We start from the raw sequence: 19,716 nt of genomic DNA on the forward strand, positions 1-19,716 counted from the left end.
CTGCTAGGTAGAGAATACTGAATGAATCTGTATGAATAAATAAGACATATGTGTTTTGATTTTTAAGATATAATAAGCAGTATTAACTTGAACGTGGACTACAAATGTGGATTTTGCATCGGTTTGCTAGAAAGAGACCACCCTCTCTCAACACACACACGCACGCACGCACACACACACACACACACACACACACAGTGCAGTGAACACTTCAGTTTGTCTACTGATTTAGTTAGACAACAAAACCAGAAGTGTTTTAAAGGCAGACGTGAAGTGATGCTTTATTCAGTTCTACGTACTGTTGGTTTAGGTGTGAGGATGAGCCGCTGAGGGAATGCCATGAGCAATAAAGGATTATCATGTATGTTTCTGCCTGAGATTCAATAAAAACTTAAAACCTTGTTCACAGACATTAAAGACGTGTCGTCTTCTGTTCTCTGTGCTGTGGGCTTGGCTTCAAAGTAGATGTGGAAAATGCAGCCGAAAGATACAGTCGACAGCATACTTTCTCCCTTATTCTGTAAATTCTACATTCAGGTCGATGTGTTTTGTGATTAAAAAAACAACCATTCTGAGAACATTTTCTTGCCATACTTCCCAGAGACACGAAGATAATATCTTCATTTAAAATATTTTTTATAAAGGTCATTTCTTCTCTTCAGCAAAGGAAAAATAAATGATCTCTAATGGGGAGAAATAATTAATTATGGTCTTAAAATGTTTTCCTTTTTTTTATTTAATCTTATTTTACTTCCAGCTGTTCTTGTCTTAGTTGATTGAGTTGTTTTAAATTCGAATTACTGATTCTTAAGGTTTTATGATTTTACTAATTCTTCCTTTTATGATTTTTATTTATTGCCATTTTGTATTTATGTTTCTTTGCATCCACCTCCACACACTCAATACCTTAGTGTATTTCCGGGTTAAAATAAAGCAAGGAATGAATGAATGAAAAAAGAAAAGGTCGCTCTGACATCCTGCCATGCTGACAACTCAATAGAATAGAATAACATAGAATAATTTAAATACTGTCCCTGCAGACAGTATCTAAGAGTTTTTGCAGTTACTGTGTCATACAGCTGTTAAGCATATTTTTTGAGACTGCATAGTAATTGTATTGAGCTACACCATGTAGCACATGCTTTTCATTTTTGGAGGTGTTTGTCTTCAAAATTTGTGCCACTGCATATTTTCACACAGTGAATGAATGAGCTGATATATCTATTTTACTTCATGAAGGGAAGAAGCTCCAGAATATTGTGAGTAAAAGCTTTTCTGCACACTGAGAAGTAAAAGAAGTGCATGAAAAATAAATGCATTTTAGGTTTTAATCAGTGTATTTGCAGCTTTACTGTACAGCCAGCAGCAGTGCAGCACCATTGTTGGTCTGCAGAGGGCAACATAGGGAGAGATGGACAGTCTGACTGGGCTGACTTGGTGTACTTCTTCCATTTTGCCACACACTGTCGCTGTTGTCTTCATATGGGAGAACACAGCAGTGTATAAATCCAGGTAAAATATCCAACCAAATACAGCATCAGCTAAAGAACAAAGCGATTGTGGAAATGTTATTTTCAAGCTTTATTTATTTCATAAACAAAAATTCAACCAAAAAAGGTAAACTATCTAAGAAAACACAGTCAAGCTGTAAAAGATGAGTAAACACGAGACAGAGGGAAAGAACAGGACACACAGACTGTGAGTGGCAGGAGTCCTTGTCCTTGTTAACCTTTTCATTCGACCGCCTCTTGTTTTACAAATGTTTACATCCATGATTGCCATTGGTTGAACACCCGCAGCACTGACGAGAAGGTAACAGTGATATTAACTAACATTAAATGGGTTATCTCACCCTTAAACATGCAGCCGTTTGTATCTCTGAGTGTCAGAATCAGGTACGATCGTTGACGTCAAGGAAACATGGATAATAAAGTTTTTCCTTCAAGTCTGCAACTGGCAGTTTACCCATTTTCTAAGAGTAAAAAGCAGTTACATTTTGCCCTCTGCCCATGCTGGACATGATGAACCATTAAAAAGAGTCCAGACCATTTCCTGTGATGTTTGCTGGAGCGGATTTATTTTCAGACAGCAACACATTATCTCTAGTTCCTCATTAGATAGCAGCTAAACTCTCTTTTTCTCACTGTGCTGTTGATGTTAAAAATCCCATTAAGTGCTGCATAACATGCAGCAGTGTTTCCCATTACCAGCATGTAGGTGGAGTTGGTAACAAGGGCATTAAACGGGTATTGATGGACATGTTTTGCCCTCCATGAGAAAAACTCAAAGGATCAATCCAGGATCAGCTGGATACCATGTGTCAGATGTTCAGTGGCTGATTTAAGACCCGTCCCAGCTGACATTTTGAAACTGTGAATCGTCTGCTGACATTTGTTTTATTTCAATAAAATGCATCTGTGTGATCTGACAGCTGGAAGACAATAGAGGCTTCCTGTGTTTTTAAAACCGTGTCCACCATGCGTTACTCAAATACTCCAGACCTGGACTGAAGCGTGAAACCTGTAACACACAGTAAGTCAACAGTACCACCCATTTAACCACACGTTTTAGCTCCAGTAAATAAAAATTAACAAACACAAACAATCAAGAAACCAGACCTGGTTCAGAGTGTAACAGTCCATTCAAATACCCTCAGTTTCTTCGGGTTATTGTAGTCTGACTTGCACAGAGCAATCGGTGTCCACAGGATATTTTACATTTCAGTGAATACAACTTGAACCGGGAGCCACTCCAAGCTAACAGGAATGCTCCGCAGGGGCTGTAACTGCTGGATAATGTAACAATGTAAAGTGTAAGCAGTGTACATTTTCATTTACAGAAACATTTAAACACAAGTTACACCACCCAGCTCCATCAATCCAAGTTATGTCAAGTATTTGAATGGCCTCTGACTCTTTCCCAGGTCTGCCACAAATAAATATATTCTGTATATAGCGACGAGTCTCACAGTAGCCAGGTTTCTCAATCTATCTGTCCATTTCTGAAGAGTCTGTATAGCTTAGTAGCTGAGGACAGTGAGTCACTAAAATACTGTTTAGACTAAATGTGAAAAAGTCCATAACATCAGATTTTCACATTTTTTTTTAATTTTTTAAATTTTTTTAGCTCTATCAAATTCAAATGGGACTTTGCTATTTCTGTATAACTGGTAAAGAATACCTTGTATGTTGACCTTGGAGCAACATTAGAGACTCTGAACTCCAAACAACAGTAATGACAGCACAACTCATTTACAGCTTAATAATAATAATAATTAGAATTAATTCAACTCATCAATAGAAACAGAGATTGATAAATGTGTCCCATTACCTCTCATTAGGGCCTCATTCAAAAACAGACCTAAGCCCCCTTTATTAAGGACTCTAGACACTTGAGGTGATATTAAAGGATTCAAAATGACAAGGTAAGCCTTGCCGGGTTTGTTTGTACAAAGAGCAAATGTTCAAGCCTGGAACCCAGGTTAAAAATTCTGAGCATAAAAATAAGCACACAGTGTCACCTTTTGCATGCACTGAAAGCTCAGAAGGACACTGCTGATGAATCCCATTGGATCCTTCAATATCTAGTTTAAAAAAGGGTCTAGAAGTAGAGAGAGTTCAGAGATTGCCCCCGAATCCCAAACAACTGAACCTGACGTGGCGGGTGTGGTTTTCTGAGTAGGCCACCGATGGTGCGAGGCTGGAGAGGGCAACAAGACGGGGTGTTGTAAAAATGATGGGTCGAGAAGGGGGAACAGAGGGTTGAGAGCAGCCCTGGTTTCTACACATTCGTCCGACACTTAGGGAAGATGGGTCCTCCCTCAAGCCTTCTCTTTCTTACTGTAGATGGAGAGAAGGTGGAGAGACAGAGGAAGAAGAGGACGGAGGAAGGAAGGGAAAAAAGGAGAGACAGAAAAATTAGAAAAACAGCATGCAAGAAGGTGGTTCATCATCACCATCATCATCATCAACAAATTCAGCTGAAGCAGAGTATGCCTGCAAAGAGTGGGAACAGAGCTGGATTACGCCACAGCCGGGCCCCGGAGCCAGGAATGAGGTGAGGGCCCCCACTGAGCCCTTTCCTCCCACTCTGTGTATTGTTTGTGTGCCATGTAATGACTCCATACAGTACGCTGAAAGAATAAGTAGCAAAGCTAAGTTAAAACTAGACTTTAACATCATCATTACTCTATAACACTGTGGGACTCATGGTGGCCAGTGCAAAAAAAAAAAATCAATGCAGCAGAACCAGAAATATTGTCTTTTTTATTGCACACATTCCTCTTCCTCATTAAAACCTGGTGCCTACGTTACCCACAAAGCAACTGAACCCTCAACACACACGCCCTTATTGGGCCACTATCTTCTTGGTTTTTGCTGTAATTTAGTGGTGCATACAGTACTAACAAATACATCTGATTTTGCTAAATGAAGACTCCAGGGCCACTGAGTCAGCTGACCCCAGGGCAGTTAGCAATCCAGCTTCAGATAAGAGCAGTGTTTCAAAGAGCAGAAGAGGACAGAGACTAAGCAGGATGCCTCCTGGTGATGCAGGAACAGTTGAAACAGGAGATCAGGAGAGGAGAATGATCAAATAAAGTAAAAAGGCCAAGAAATAGACTATAGCACTGGTGTATTACTGGGAAAGTGAAGCAGAAAAGGTCTCTGCAGCTTCACAGTACAGCCAAAAGAACATAGACGTCCCCAAAACTCAGTCTCATCCTGTCCAATCAGGTTTCAAAGACAGAACAGGCATACAGAGGATGCTGTTTCCAGAGAGTTAGAGCACCAGTGTCTTCTTCTTGCTGGGACATATGACAGATGGCAGACAAAATGTAAAAAAATGTATAAAAAATGTATTTTATCTGTTGATTATTATTCTGCATTTCAAAATTATGGGTTATTTTAACCTTGCAAAGATATGAATATTTCACATTCAAGTTTACTTTTCATTATTTTACTCCCGTTGAGCAGGAGTGCTCAGATTTCCCTGAATTTTCTTCAACATTGTCCAGTTTGTTGCACTGTTGGGCAGACGTTCTTATACCTCTTAAGGAAATGCAGAGAAATTCTGGAAGCAAGAAGTACACTGTGACTAAGGTGAGGACTGGAGAGCAACAACAGCTGAGCTGGGGCGATCTGTCAGAGGACTTTGCAAACCAAGGATGCCTTGAAGATGAAAAGAAGGAAAGCGGTGACAGTGACGACGCAACAGAAACTCTCAGAGGCGTAGGACAGACGGTGACAGCGCTTTCTGCTGGTCTGGAAAAGAACCAGGTGTTGTTGGCAGAAGAAAGGCAAGGCCGAGCGGTCAAACGGTACAGTGTTTGCATTCCTCTTTGTTTTTTAGTACTTAGTCTTAGACTTGAACTTTTTCCCGAAGGCCCTCTCCAGCTCAGGGACGGACAGAGTGAGGGTGAAGGAGCCGTCCGACTCTGACCTGACGACCCGGGCTTCAAGATGACGGGGGGGAGGAAAAGGTTAGGACAAGATTATAAACAAAACAGCCCATAAAATGTATCCATGATTCTCAGCGTAGCCTAAATCCAGCACCTTTGGCATCGATTTACACTCATCCTCACTCTTTAAACCTGAAACTGCTTCTCATGTTACATTCAGGAGCAAACACACAAACTTAATAAATTCTAATCCCGTGAAGCTTATAAGATTTTTCTTGTCTAAGAGAGGACTGGACTCAACTCTTTGGTGAGTGAAGATGACCTTTGACCTTTTGGATATAAAACGTCATCACTACATTTTTATCCCCCGAGACAGAAACTTTGTCATAATTAGCCAATTCTGTCATAATTTGTGCCTAATTTGACATTCTCTAAAGGTGTTTCTTAGATATCACCTTCACGAGAATAGGACAGACAACCTGAAAACAGAACACCTGGGAGGCAGAAAAAAATTAGATCAGCCAATAGAAGCCAATAATATTGTATAGAAATCCAGTCAATTCGACCATAAATCCCACGGTGGACCCATTGTTCTCTCTCATACACAGACGCTTTTCTTAGTACTGATGTCATGACTTAGGAAGCCGCTGTTTTGATTGGCTGGGGCTTTCTGGCCGTACTACTGAGTTACCGGCCGATGACATCACTCTGATTCTTCTATTAGAGTCTGATTAAAGTAGAACCCAGGGAGATATAGTGGAGATAAAGTGTCAGCACTGACACACGTATCAACCGACACTGCCAAACACAATACTGCTCAAAGATTGTGCGCGACTTACATAGCTAACTAAAGCACTGTGAGGTGAATCGGCCATAAAATGTATTAGGTACTAGAAATATTACCAGTTTGAGTGCAGTTCATCAACTTCTGTCACGTTCCTGATTCTGTTTGTCTGTGCAGGTCAAAAAATGTGTCTTCCTATGTGTATGTTTCCGCAACTCAATGCTGTGTGTATGTGTGTGTGTGTGTGTAACCCACCCAGGTCGTTGTTGTTCATCATGGCGTTGGAGCCTCGGAGGCGAGGGCCCTGCTGGGTGAAATGATATCCAAACTTCAACAGTGTGGTGTTTTTCTCCAGCATGCTGGCTATCTCCATCTCCACCTTGTTGCCTAACGGCTGGCTCTGGAGTTTGGGGATTGAGGGATGGTGGAGGAGACACAACGACAACAATGTAGAAATGAAGTCAAAGCGGGTAAAAGAAGGGGATTTGTGCTGTGAGGTGGACACATTAGGAGAGGGGTGAGATGAAAAAAAAGAGAGAGAGACAGGAAAGAAAACCGCAAACTGGATGCCACAGCAGATAAGGTGGTGATCTCTATGGCAACAGAGGATGAAGTGGCTTTTTCAGTTTGCATTTCATTTCCTAGCATTTCAATCAATAAATCGATTAGTCAATAAAGTCAGATGGCAAATGGAGCCAGAAGGAATATGCAGTAAAGAAAAAAAGAGTCACTCAACAAGCTGAACTAATGAGTGAACGGTGAGTCACACATGTAAAGTACTGAAGTGTCACACATCACAATGCAATCAAGAGGCATTAGACTGAGGTGGCAAAGATGGCTTGTGTAGACAACCAGACACACACACCCACACACACTTCTGTGCATTGCAGTGTAGGCACTCCATGCAGCTGGTACCTGATTGTCTATCTTGAGCTCCTGTAGTGTGGAGTTGTTCTGCAGCGACTCTATGAGGGCCAGGATTCCAGTCCCTGTGATGAAGTTGGACTCAACGTTCAGGCTCTTCAGCGTCGTGTTCACCTTCAACATCTCCGCTAGGGCCTGAGGAAACACGTCAACAACAACTGCATCTTCTACTGTATCATTTCTCCATAAGAAATGGATCCACTGTCTGTTGGATTCTCTCATTGCTTTGCAGCCATTCGCTTTTCTTTAAGGCAAAAAAGAACAAAATGTTTTCATAATAGAGGATTTGCATTAAAATAAAGAGCAACCCACAGATAAATCAAACCAATGAGAACCTTTAAATAAAAAAACTATTTAAACTTATCTGGCCTGGATTTCAGAGGAAAAGAGCATTAAACGAGGTCAGCATTTTGTGTTTAACATTACAGTCGTGACTTACAAATGCTACAGGGTCGTTGCTTCTGGTTCCTACAATACTAAACCTCTCCACCACAGTGTTCTTCATCAGAGCCTCAGCGTACGCCTTCAGAGTCTTGATGGGGATATTCTGGGTGCAGAAAAAAACAACGGCCAAGCGTTACAGCTCAGCAACATCATCGGTTTCAGTTATTACTTATTCTCAGATCCAACAAAGAAAAAAAAGATTCTGAGTCATTTAGGCTTTTCTGTTCATGATTACTGCCATGATTTATGGTTAAGAGGATCTGTTTGCACTGGATCTCAATATCTTCGTCCATGAATATCACACTCAAGATGATTTTATTGTAATTAATTAATATTTATACTCATGCACAATCCAAAAGTTGTCAAAATACAGAAAAAATATGTCATTTTGTTCATGAAATGCCTGAAACGTGTTTACCTTGATGTTATTGAGGTTGACCTCAACCAGGTCAGGGTCGTTCCTCTTCATTCTCGACAGGGTCTCTTCTACATCTGTGGAGTTGGGCTCTTCATCGGGGACTGGTTTATACTGGGTGCACTGGATCACACCTGCATACACCACATTTACAGAACACACTCATGTGCAGCAGGAGACTGCACTCATTTAAACATGTGTGGGGCCTTTTCGCCACCGAATGTACTTCGATGAACACAGTCAACAAATGTATCTGGACAGCTGACTGCATGAGACTCTTTACGCATCTGCTGCCAGTCCTCGCCAGACGTTGTTCAAATACTTCTTTATGTACCGCCCTCTGAATCAGTGGTCGGAACAAAGCAAGTAAAATTTCAGCAAGACTATTAGGAGTTTGCAGCTGGCTCTCTTTATGAGAGACGGTCATATTTGGAAGTCAGATGTTGGGCCTCTGTCTCTGTTTAGAGCTGGAGGAGAATCTATAGGATGAGCCACCAAGCAGGATAAACAATGGCTTGTGTGTGTGTGTGTGTGTGCTATTCCTGGGGGCGCTATCAGACGACGTACAAGTGTCTGTATACACTTATCTTCATCTGCTCATTGACTTAGTGCTCACTTTTAATCTGTGAAACTATATTTGCGCATGTGCAGCAAACAAAGGCTGAGCCTTTCATCTTTGGTGAACTGAACCAGCATTCTGCCAACATGAGATCGCTTCACTTGATCCCAGCCGACTCGCCTCAACATTTTTCTCGCGTGAGGTGATTTTCTTCTAACTTGTTGAGTGATCTGCTTTATTTTAGGACCTTTTTACTTGATTCCTGAAAACCCCTGCACCAAACATATCTGTGATTGCACCAAGTGAAGACAGGTCATGCAAATAAAAGACTCGGTTACATAAGTTTTAGTGCATGTGTGCAAGCGTGTGTGCGTGCGTACTGTTGAGGCCTTGCTTGTTGACTATGGTGCTGCTGGCCAGGGCTTCATAGTACTGCTGGTTACTCATCAGGGTGTGCATACCCAGGATGGCTGGAAGACAGCAAGAAGACCGAATGAGGATGGAAAAAGGCTCAGAGGAAGAAACAGAGAGAGTGAGAGAGAGGAATGCTGAAAAAGAGTCAAAAGATTTTATCATTGTCTAGTTACAGCCACACAGTGGACCACCATGCTAACGCAGACAGCATATCAGCACCGCAGCATCGCAGCATCGCAAGCAAACCAAACCTGACAGGGTTCTTCCAATGATCAAACTGTTCGGGTACTGTAGTTTACGTGGAAACATGTACAGGCTTTGGTTTCTGCAGCCACAGCGCGATAGTCCACCTGCTGCATCATAACTGTAAAGGAATCCCACTTGTGTCCCGGCAGCAGTGAATGTGAAATATGTTTCGCAGCTGCTCTCAGGACGCTGTATAAAAGAGACCATTTGAATCACCTCGTCTGTTTGTCAGAGAGATCGAGAGCATGAGAACAGCTTGCAAAGGCATAAACAGTTAGAGAACACAAGCTGCTCTTAGTAGAAGTGGGGCATGTAACCTGTGACAACTCCATTCTTCAGCTGCTGCTCCGAGCAGCACCACCGTTTGATGATAGATTTCTGCCGTGCTAATGCAGGTAGACACTCTGGTCGTGGTGAAACTAAATGCGTTTGCATTCTGTGCCGTAATATGTGACACCAGAGATATAATGTTGTATTTAGAGTTATGAGCTTTCAACTCACCTCAAATGAACTAAAAATGATGGTGCTAATGCTAGTTAACTTTCAAAGCATAAAGTCATTTTCTAGATCAAAATACTATTTTGTAGATGAATAAATAAATAAATTCCTTTGATAGAATGTGTTTTACATCAAAAAACACATTAAAGACAGTTTCAAAGGTTAATGAGACCTCTGCAGTGTGTAAAACATGGAGTGACTCAACATGATCACTCTTTAAAATTAAAGTTTTCAGTCATCAAATGTGTTAAAAAAAATTGTACATGCAGGAATATATTTGCCATACATTACACAGAGTCCATGTTCCCATGTAATGCATGTACAGTAGAGACATTGGACCGTCTGAACGTGTCAATGAGTCAGGCTTCGCGGTTCTGCTGAAAGCCGACGACATGAACATGACAGATCCGTGCAAACACTGCGTGCAGTCTACAGATACCCTGGGTGGTGCTCAGCTAGCGAACAGAGATATCCAGCAGGGATGGAGGAGGTGGAGGGACTGATGGAGGGATGGAGGGGAAGGGTGGAGGGAAGGTGGAAGGAGCGCTAGAGGAAATGGAGAAGATTTGGATTAAGGAGAAGTCAGTGAATGAGGGGAAGTTGAGGCCATGATGGTGTTTACGCTGATTAGTGAGAGGAGATGAAGAATAATCTGACACCTGCACATTCATCATCACATCCAGCCTGTGAATTCCATTCAATCAGATGCTTTTATGTAAGCATGTGTGTGCGCCTTGGTTTTTCATTTGTTTGGACGATACGTGTCTATCTACTGACAGTCGAACAAATGTTTTTAGGCAGCACCACAAAATCCAGGTGAAGACCAATTAACTGATATACTTTAAAAAAAACGGTAATAGAGTTGGTGTAAATGTATCTAAAACTGAACGGGCCTCGCTCATAGGGTACGTGTGACTGTGCGGAGACGTGACGAGGGTGTGATCCTGTTACCTGCGATATCACACAGTTCAGCATCGGAAGCACTGGCCAGGGCTTCTTCCAGCTCCGGCTCCAGAGTCACATTCTCTATGATGGGGTCCACCCTCTTTTTAGGCACCCAGGCCTTCCCTACAACACGGGTGGAGAGATTCAGTGCAAAGACACAGAGTACACTACAAGCACTACCACTATGACATAACCAGCACATCATCCTTAGCTGATGACATCCAGTGAGTTAGAAGGTCAGAAGCATGTTTTTCTACACGTTTTTCATGCAAGAAAAAAAATATGACAAACTTCCAAACGGCAGATATCTTTACTCGTCAGTCAATAGAGGAAAAGTGCAGGTGTTACTAGTAACATTGACAATGGCTCTGTTCTATTAAAGTGCCCCAGTAAGTCAGCATGAACTGCAAACTGGCGCTCCAAGTCGGGTGTATATGACCTTTGTGGTTTGGAGTTTTTTACAAGTCAGAAACATTTGATAATTCTGGTAATTACGATTTGGCCTGAATGTGGCGTCAGTGCGACACGGACACAGTTCAGGTGGTTCATACATATAAAAACACATCTAACCATGACAGATAAATCAATGTCGTGTCACCTTTATATAGGCAGAAGAAAAACCTTCACTCAATAGGTCAGTAATCAGGTTAACAACCATTAACTTGTCAGAACTTCCAACTCATACAGCACATACAGCATCAAATGTGAGTGCAGAAGTTTCACACAGAGATCTCTGACCAGCTCCTGTTGTCCAAACCAGCTCTGTTATATAACCCAGCTGAGCTTTCTGAGATGAGTATCCCTTCATCATGTTGCACCTGACTACAGGCTGTCGTCAGCATGTCTGAGAGATCTACGTCTTCACTGATAGGTCTGCTACGTCTCTGTCCGTGTGTGGTGAGCTTCTCGAGTTTCAGCCGGACATTTCTGGACCCCCACATAAACACGGGCTGCTGGCAGCCGGGTGGCGAGATTTTCCCAGAGCGCTGAGCAGCTCTTTGAAAGGCACCTGTGTCCTCTCCTTGTCCCGATCGCACCGTGCTAAGGAACCTTTCCACGTTCCTTAGCACGCTGTTAAAAGACAGGTAAATATCAACCTGTTTCATGCTGCGCCGCTCCGCTCACATGCTATGTTTCGCAGCTAACTGGGTGTTCCAGAAGGACTAGATGTTAAACGTCTTGCTCCAAGGTGGCTTGAATGTAGGTGTCGAGGGAGGGGAGACTGTCACTCATTTGCTTTCCCCATCTGCAGTTTCACAGCTGGTCTGTGACATTCCAATGAGATGCAGTGTGTCTTCAAGTCCACAAGCGCACTGCAGCAACAACACCATCAAAGAAGAACACAACAAAGGTGACAGCAGGGAGACCTCTAGAGTTTCACACAAAGACGTCTGGCATCTCTCGCCATCCATCACACATCGCTGTGACCACACTAGACTGGTGCTGGCTCGCCGACAGGCCTCGCACAACCTGTTGAGGGGTGGTCTTGTGGAACAAATAATCCTTCAGGGCATAAAAAAGTTGCTCCTACTCGTGGATACCTGATATTCCCATGACAGACCTCTGAATTTAGGGTTTCCCAAGGTTTGCGTTTGCAATTATGGGCTACTTGTATATACAAATAAATAAAACTAAAATAAAATAAAACAATTGCTTTTTCTCAGTCAAATAAGGCAAATGTGCTGTCGTTCAGGCAACTCGAGCTCAGCCTTGCGTGCACGTCCTTAAGACTCCACCGTCTCCTCACCTCACGTGCTTGGATAACTCATCTATTTCTAATATTTAGAAAACGAGCTCTTACCTCTCTTCTCCCCTGTGAAGGGCACCAGGTCCTCTTTGTCAGGATGCTCTTTGGCCTGTTTCTCCAGGTGGGCCAGCAGGTTGTCCCTCTGAAACGTTCCCGTCGGAGCTTTCTTTGTCTGGTCCTTCTGCCGCATCCCAGCTGGCAGCAGTGCGTTCTAGACCAGGAAGAGAAATAACATAATGTAAAGGGCTGGCGCTGGGCATTGGGAGAAAAGACGTTTGTCTCACTTCTTTCTTCCTATCATGGCAGTAAACTCCTGGGAAACCTTGCAACATCAGCGCAGAACAATCACCATCACCACGTTATTTTCAACTTAAAGCAACATTCAAAACCAAGCTCTTACAAGTGCTACTTATAGCTTCATATCTTATCTGTCCTCTCAGCACTCGGACACCTCTATCGCCTCATAACTCTCTCACTCTCACTTTTCCTCTCACCCTTATGCCACTGCCTTCAGTCTCCTGCAAAGCTTCCAGAGAATTGTCAAAGCAGCAAACAATCTGATAATACACACTGACACGATCGTCTGATTTGAAATATCCTCCCTCCTCCAGTGGTGGTTGATAAACGGTCATGTGACCTGCAGTAATATTTATAGTATAGCTGGAGTACATCATACCATCACTGCCAAGCTTTTTATGTCAGCTGTAGATAACAGGCACACTTCCAGCCCCAGCATGTTATTTTTACCAGCATGAGACTCTGTCTGTCTTAGTCTCCCGTCCCTTCTAGCTTGACTTTCCGCCATCATCCCCCCTCCTCCCTCACTGGGTCATTGTCTCTCTTTCTTCCTCTCAGCAGTCATCCGTGTGACTGTAACATGTGCAGTGCAAGCCTCCATGAACAGAAGGAATAACTGATTTGTTTTAGCTGCTAAACACTCCACTGTGTTCACCAGCTAGTCACTAACTTTGTCTGCTGGGCAGGTTGTGTACAGTGGGTTCATCAGAGCCTTTTGGCTGAAAACAGCTGTAAAAACTGAGTATAGACTGAATCAAAAACAGCATAGTTGCCAAAAGATGCTAAAATTCTCAGTAAAAACATGAATTAGTGTTTAACTTTGCACAATTTGAGAAATGTTGCTATAATCTTGGTACATGCAATTTGCATTAACTAATTAAAGGATGTTAGAGCCGAGTTTCACCTTACAGCCATGAAGATGAGACCAAGTAAACAGTATGAACCAGACCAAGCTGAGGTTTGTCACTGGACGACTGTGAGGCAGAACTGCATGTTCCAAAACTGCAAACTGTTCTTATGATGACTGACAATACATTTATCTTTTCTGCATTCACAGTGCAGCTGGCAGACGTGTTGTTATTTTGTCCAGCGTGATGAGGCTTTTTCAGCGGCTTACTGGAACTGACATGGGAAGTCTTGCTGGGAAGGGTCCAGCGTGTTCGAAAAGCAAACGGGCACTTAACTGTTGTGTAACAGGTTACCCTCATAAACAGGCACAAACAAGGTAAGCACGCACACATTGCCTCTCCTGTTTACGTCATAGAGTCCCTCCGGTCACCCACTGCTGGCATCATCCCTCGCTCACACACACACACGCGCGCACACACACACACACACACACACACACACACACACACAGAGTCCCACATTATACCCTTCCAGTCATCCCCTTGGCATTGAGGGGGAGTCCAGTCTCTTTATGAGCAGTTAGACATTCATCAGAGAGCTATTACAGCTGCTGCTGTCACCACCTCCGCCCATGATGCATCACTTTGGGTACGAAGCTGGTGGCGGATGCAGTAAATACAGAAATAAACACATCATAAAAAGCAAGAGAAACTAAACACAAGTACATGTACTTGACCTACTATAGCACGATGACTAACATGATACGGTACCATGCCTGACGTAGACTGCGCTCAATACAAGTGGAGAAGTGCAGCAAATGACTGGGAAGAAGCAGTATTGCTTGCATCATCACAAACTCACAAACGTAGTTTCTGTTGGTTCAGTTTCACTTCGGCCTTCAAAACATGCAGTTTCCTGCACTTGCTCACTCATGTATTTGGCTGACAGACATTTCCATTACGGATTTAACTCATGACTATGTTCAAGGGCATTAAAATGCAATTAACGCAGTTTGACTGGCTGCAAACAGAAATCGGCGATTCAGATACAAACACAAGGACATGTATGTGATGTACAGCACACTGCAGTATATTCCATTAGAGCGCTCTGTTAAGCCTGAGTGGCCACATAACTCTCCACTGACACCAACACAGTGACAGAAACTCCTCCATATGGAACCTAAATTATAAACTTACATCAGGATCCAGCTCCTCTAATTCATCCTCTAATCGCTGCAGCTCCTCCTCCGACAGTTTCTTCAGCAGCTCGTCCTCGTCTATGTCCCTGTACTTCTCCATCTCCTTCCTTAACACCGACATGATGGACAGCGAGCCTGGAAACATGGACAATGTCACTTCAACAGGATATGCAGATGCATAAAATTAAAGCAGGTGTGTTTACAGGATTACGTTCAGTGTCTGCAGTATTAACAGGAATGGTGATCAGGTGATATAACTAGCAATTAACCACACTTTGACTTCTTTGTTATCTCTTGTCTCATTTTCTCTTTGCAAAGTTTAGACTGATGGAGATGAGATAGCGTCTGATACGCAAGATTCTGTTGCTGTCAAGGTAAATTTGTTCTGAACGAACACGCAAAAGGGATCTGAGAGGTTCCCTCACCTCAATAACCCCTCCAAGACACAAAGACAAACTGTAGGGGATCAGGAGCCTGTGGGGAAAAAAAAACCTGTGTACGCAAACAGCAGAGAAAGCATCAATAAAATCTGACTTTGACGGCCAATTGCCAAAAGATAAAAATCACACGCAACATCGGTCACTCGGTGTTGCTCTTTGCCGTGGAAACTTGACTGCGCTCACCTCAGCTCGGGGGTAAAACAACAGCAAAGGCAGCCAAGCTGCTGTGGGGCTCCTGAGAGAGACAGAAACCTGGAGGAGGCAGGAGCACAGAGCGGAGAGAGATTAGCAGCGCTCAGAATTAGAAAGCAACAGATACACCAAGTCATGTGTGGAGACAGACATGAAGCATCATGTTCCCCTGCTCCTTTTCCTCGTTCTTCTCATCTTCCCACCACCATTTCTACCCAAAGCAGCTGACAGGGTACAGCGGCTGAAGGCTGGGAAAGAAACTCCTGTTTTCAACTGTTTTTTTTTTTTTTTTTACACCAGAGATGAAAGCTGTGGTGCAGTTTTCAGGTTTTCAGGTGATCCTCACTGAACTCATCTGAGGACGTGACGTTTGCAGGCCACCTAATGCTGTTTTCACTGCAGATACACTGATGGTTCATTTTTTCCATTTCTGTTCTAATTGACTGTGGATAGTTTTCCTAGTTAGCAGAAGATTCATTTCCAGTTCCAAGTTTCCCGATAAGGCAACTTGTATCATTTAACTATACCAGATTTGTTAGCTGGGTGTCTTCAGGGTGGCTGGCCTGGAAGAAAGAGCTCCACATAGCAGAGATGCCGGTGTGTCAGATGAGGATGAGGATACTGACACCACCCTCATGTCTGCTACAGCCAGCAGTCAGTTAGCGGAGCTCAGCATGAAGTCTGGAAACAGGAGGGAAACAGCTGGGCTGGCTCAGTCCAAAGTTAACACAATCCATCTACCAGCGTTATGTGCCGGACTATTTCTCAGCTGGGAGCAGACAGACAAAACAGTCAACTGTTCAACAGAGCCAGGCTAGCTGTTTCCAGCCTTTGTGCTAAGCTAACTGGCTATTACCTGTAGTTTTTCAGACAGTTATATGACAGTGGTATTGATCTCAAGCTAGAACTCTTTCTCTCTCTCATTTTGAGTTTGGTCCATAAATTAGTACATGGTGTGATTTATGGTAAGACGCGGCAATATCAGGGTTCTGCAGGAGTTTTGGCCAGTTGTTGGTGGGGAGCACTCAAATTAGATCATTTAATTAAGATGAGAGAAAGAAATGATTTTGTGCATTGGATTTGTATTGGGAAACCTGAGAAATTAAGACCAGGTTGTGCACGTGGCCATAGCTTGCAGGGATGAACACCAGCTCACAGGCTGTAACAACATTAGTGGATTCTTGCTGTAGTAAAAAGAGTTGTGTTGGTTCTCTGACATTTGTTTCATCTCGTACACAAACAGCAGACAAGCATTTAGCTGGGACTACAGCTTTTCACCTGTTCCGTCTAAACTAACGCTCCATTTCCTACCAAAGTTACATCCTGTTGCCGGCCCGTCTGCCACGAATCACTGTCAGTGAGTGCTGCTCTGCTTTTTGTCCTCAAAGCACTCTGCAGAAAAATAATAAAGCCGACCCCGGATAAACCAAATGTCTTTTCCGGAAAAGTGCTTTTCTCGTGCTTTCCTCCGCTGACAGCGTGGACAGGCTGGAGCTCTGTTCCCCTCTCTAACTCACAGTTCACGACAGAGTCTCGGCTGTGGGAGCAGATGACTGATGATGGGTGAGCTGCAGGGGAACATTTGTGGGTCACGACACCAAACGGCCGGTTCCTCAAAAACTACGGGTCAGGGGTTTCAAGAGTGTTGCGTGCTGCTGCTGAAAGACGTCCGCTGACAACGCGAATAATAACTTTACTGAGCCGGCATCAAAGGACGAGAACGTTCTCAAATTAGGCACAAAGGGTTGAGCTTAAAAGGCTCCACCATAGTGCCGAAACTGCTGCGTTCAAGGAGCACAAATGCGAGCGCAAATGTTTCCTTTTGATCTTAAGCATGTCAGCAAGTGTGTTTTGGCTAGCCTCCTAAAAGGTGGGGTCGAGCGTGCCGTTCTTTTGTTCTGCTCTCTCTAAGCCCCATGACAAGACAAGTTTCCAAAACCGAAGATGAAGAACTGGGCTGGACTCCAAGTAACGCTGCAAGTCTGCTGGAAGAGGCCGACCTGCTCTCATGATATCAAACAGGCGCGGGACTGTATTTAGAACGGTTCTACAAGCTTCTGCCTCACTGGAGAACATTCACTGGCCAGACGGGAAAGACAACTTAAAGAAGGCCTGAGTCAGAATGTACCTTGTCAAGTCATGAGCGCTTGACTTGACCCTTGCCCTCTGAACCAGGCCTGTCCAGACCTCAGGCCTCTAAGAATAGCAGCACTGATACCGGATCATCAGTCAAGTCAGTGTGTAAAAGCTTCTGGCTGATGTTACATGGCAACTGGTCTCAGCACAGCATTTCTCACTCAGTCAAGACTTCACATTTTAAATATCTGTTTTACATCGTAATTGCACATTTCAGCGACTCCCGTGGAGCAAAGCGCCTTTGAATTTCAATTTCTTTGCAAATCTTTCGCGGAGCTGTGTGCTTTTCAGCCATTAAATACACATAAATCTCTGCAAAACTCCCAGATGCTCTCAGAGTGGCCGAAAACTCCTGCAGCCAATAAATCAGCACATAAAGCAAGAGCACGGCAGTGCACTTTTTACATGCTTTAGCAGGTGACTTCCTGTTTAATGTCTTCACACAGCTTACCCTGGCGTGTGAATGTTTCACTTAGAAGTTCTCCGTTTTGGTACGTCCGAGATATATTGCTGCCGTCTCTAAGCTTATGTCAAACTCGGTTAACATAGAAGCTTTAATAATATGGCCGGGCGCTATCCTGCACACACTTTAACGAGTGAGCATCCTGCAGATTCAGCTGCGGATAAAAACACAAGCAATGCAACAAACTCCACTGTAGTTGGACAATGAGTGAATTCAGGGTCTTTTACCTCCTGGGAACAAAAAAGAAAATCCATGTACTCCTATAGGGAATCATTCCCAGAATATTCAGACTCCATCTTACTTTATGCAGTTTCCGCTTCTCTGATGCAGGAATTGAAGCTTCATTGGGACGTTTGCGAGGTGTCTAACATATTTTGTAAGATTGCACTTGTTAGAATCACACAGGTTTCAAATGGCTCAGTAGAAAACAGCTGAGAGGCACCTGGTCTGCTTCCCTCTGCATGTGGCACAGATGAGCTGTGCTTTCTGCTGTGACAGTAACAGGAGTGTCCTCACGTAGTGGCTGAGCACAGAAACAATACATAGACTGAAGTTCACAACAGAATGTTTGCTTTTAATATAAAGTTGGTACCATTAATTCGGCAGTTCTACGAGATAACAGGAGACAAAGTGAAAGTCAGGATTGTTGTTACACATTCTCTCAATCTACCAGCTTTTAGTGCTGAGGAAGCTGAATCGTTGCTTTTGGTGACCAGGACGGCATTGTATGTCATGAAGTGCATGATGAGGGGGCCGGCGGCTCACATGCTGCCGTGGACCTGGGGTCAGGCCATTTGTGAATTCTGCAGAGGTCAAAATCGCCCTTCACTGATCAGAGTGTCACATTAAGGCAGACGCAGATATGATTTATCCAAGAGGTGGAGGTCAGACTTGTGAATGCATGTGTGCGTGTTTCAGTGGGCGAAAGACCCTGCAGCAGTTAGTTCATGTCAAAGAGTGAGAAACTAGCTCCTGGGGAAAGATCTGAGAGGAAAACCAGAACCTATCAAGTAGTAACAATGGTTACAAGGCTGCATTTACTCTGCAGTGAGTGATGCCTGTAGGTCACAGAGGAACTGACAGCAGCAGGTCAGCAGACAACTGCTGCATCTCACAGCACTTAGACCAGAATCCTGGTTATGAAACACGGTTTTACACTCTCAATTTAAATGAACTGTCATGTACATCAGGTTAAAGCGATTTTAAATCAAAGTCAAGTTTGTACAAAGATGTTAAGTGACCAGATGAGCCCTGTGCACTAATAGTCTTATTATGTATTCACCAATTAGATCACAGGCGTAAGTCACAATAGAAATATTCGTCCATCAGGGACCCGCAAGTATCTCCTGTACATGACAAAGACTGCATCTGTGCAGGACTTCCAGCATGCAATTACAATATATATATTCCTCACTTTTCCAGAAGAAGCCCCTTTATTCTCGGTGACCTCATGGAAACTTATTTTAAAAGTGTTGTCCTGTACCTTGTTTCAGCCCTGACGTGTGATCTCCACTAATTTGACTGTTTTACAGGCTGCGGTATAATTTTTGCATTTATTTCCGTACCTCCTCCAGCGCTATTTATAGCCGGACGGTCCCGCTGGGTGACAGCAACGAATACTTTGACCAGATATGGTTTCCTTCAGAGCCGCCTGGAGTCGCACTGCGCGGTCCGCTCTGCTGCAGGCGCACGACCCGAGAATCCGCAAGAGAAAAAAAAAAAGAAAAACCTCCGCTAGACAAAACCGTCCATGACCCGCAAATAATC

General features: G+C 43.5%; 1 protein-coding gene across 4 annotated transcripts; it reads right to left on the reverse strand.

Annotated features, from left to right (window-relative positions):
* Positions 1-1,634: 1,634 nt before the first annotated feature.
* Positions 1,635-19,716, reverse strand: tmod1 (tropomodulin 1). 4 transcript variants are annotated; one of them, XM_041966779.1, is made up of 13 exons: positions 19,515-19,716; positions 15,342-15,410; positions 15,144-15,192; positions 14,717-14,853; positions 12,429-12,585; positions 10,634-10,750; positions 8,905-8,994; positions 7,969-8,099; positions 7,546-7,653; positions 7,098-7,241; positions 6,438-6,582; positions 5,353-5,452; positions 1,635-3,839 (listed from the first exon to the last, which is right to left on the reverse strand). In XM_041966779.1, the coding sequence occupies exons 4-13, from the start codon at positions 14,837-14,839 to the stop codon at positions 3,821-3,823; spliced, it is 1,134 nt and encodes a 377-aa protein (XP_041822713.1). In that variant the 5' UTR covers positions 14,840-14,853; positions 15,144-15,192; positions 15,342-15,410; positions 19,515-19,716; the 3' UTR covers positions 1,635-3,820. The 4 variants fall into 4 exon arrangements, with proteins under 4 accessions (XP_041822713.1, XP_041822712.1, XP_041822715.1 ...); XM_041966778.1 differs by having other exon boundaries at positions 15,144-15,210; XM_041966781.1 differs by lacking the exon at positions 5,353-5,452 and having other exon boundaries at positions 15,144-15,210.

Source organism: Chelmon rostratus, chromosome 3 (assembly GCF_017976325.1).
Source record: "Chelmon rostratus isolate fCheRos1 chromosome 3, fCheRos1.pri, whole genome shotgun sequence".
Taxonomy (NCBI): Eukaryota; Metazoa; Chordata; class Actinopteri; order Chaetodontiformes; family Chaetodontidae; genus Chelmon; species Chelmon rostratus.

What these genes read in the sequence shown, in the direction of transcription:
- tmod1 (XM_041966780.1), bottom strand. Translation starts at nt 14,839, where the DNA reads ATGTCGGTGTTAAGGAAGGAGATGGAGAAGTACAGGGACATAGACGAG. An exon ending in GCAACGACCCTGTAGCATTT is followed by an intron (nt 7,242 to 7,545) that starts GTAAGTCACGAC and finishes GTGTTTCCTCAG; the next exon opens with GCCCTAGCGGAGATGTTGAA. An exon ending in GATGAACAACAACGACCTGG is followed by an intron (nt 5,453 to 6,437) that starts GTGGGTTACACA and finishes GTCATCTTGAAG; the next exon opens with CCCGGGTCGTCAGGTCAGAG.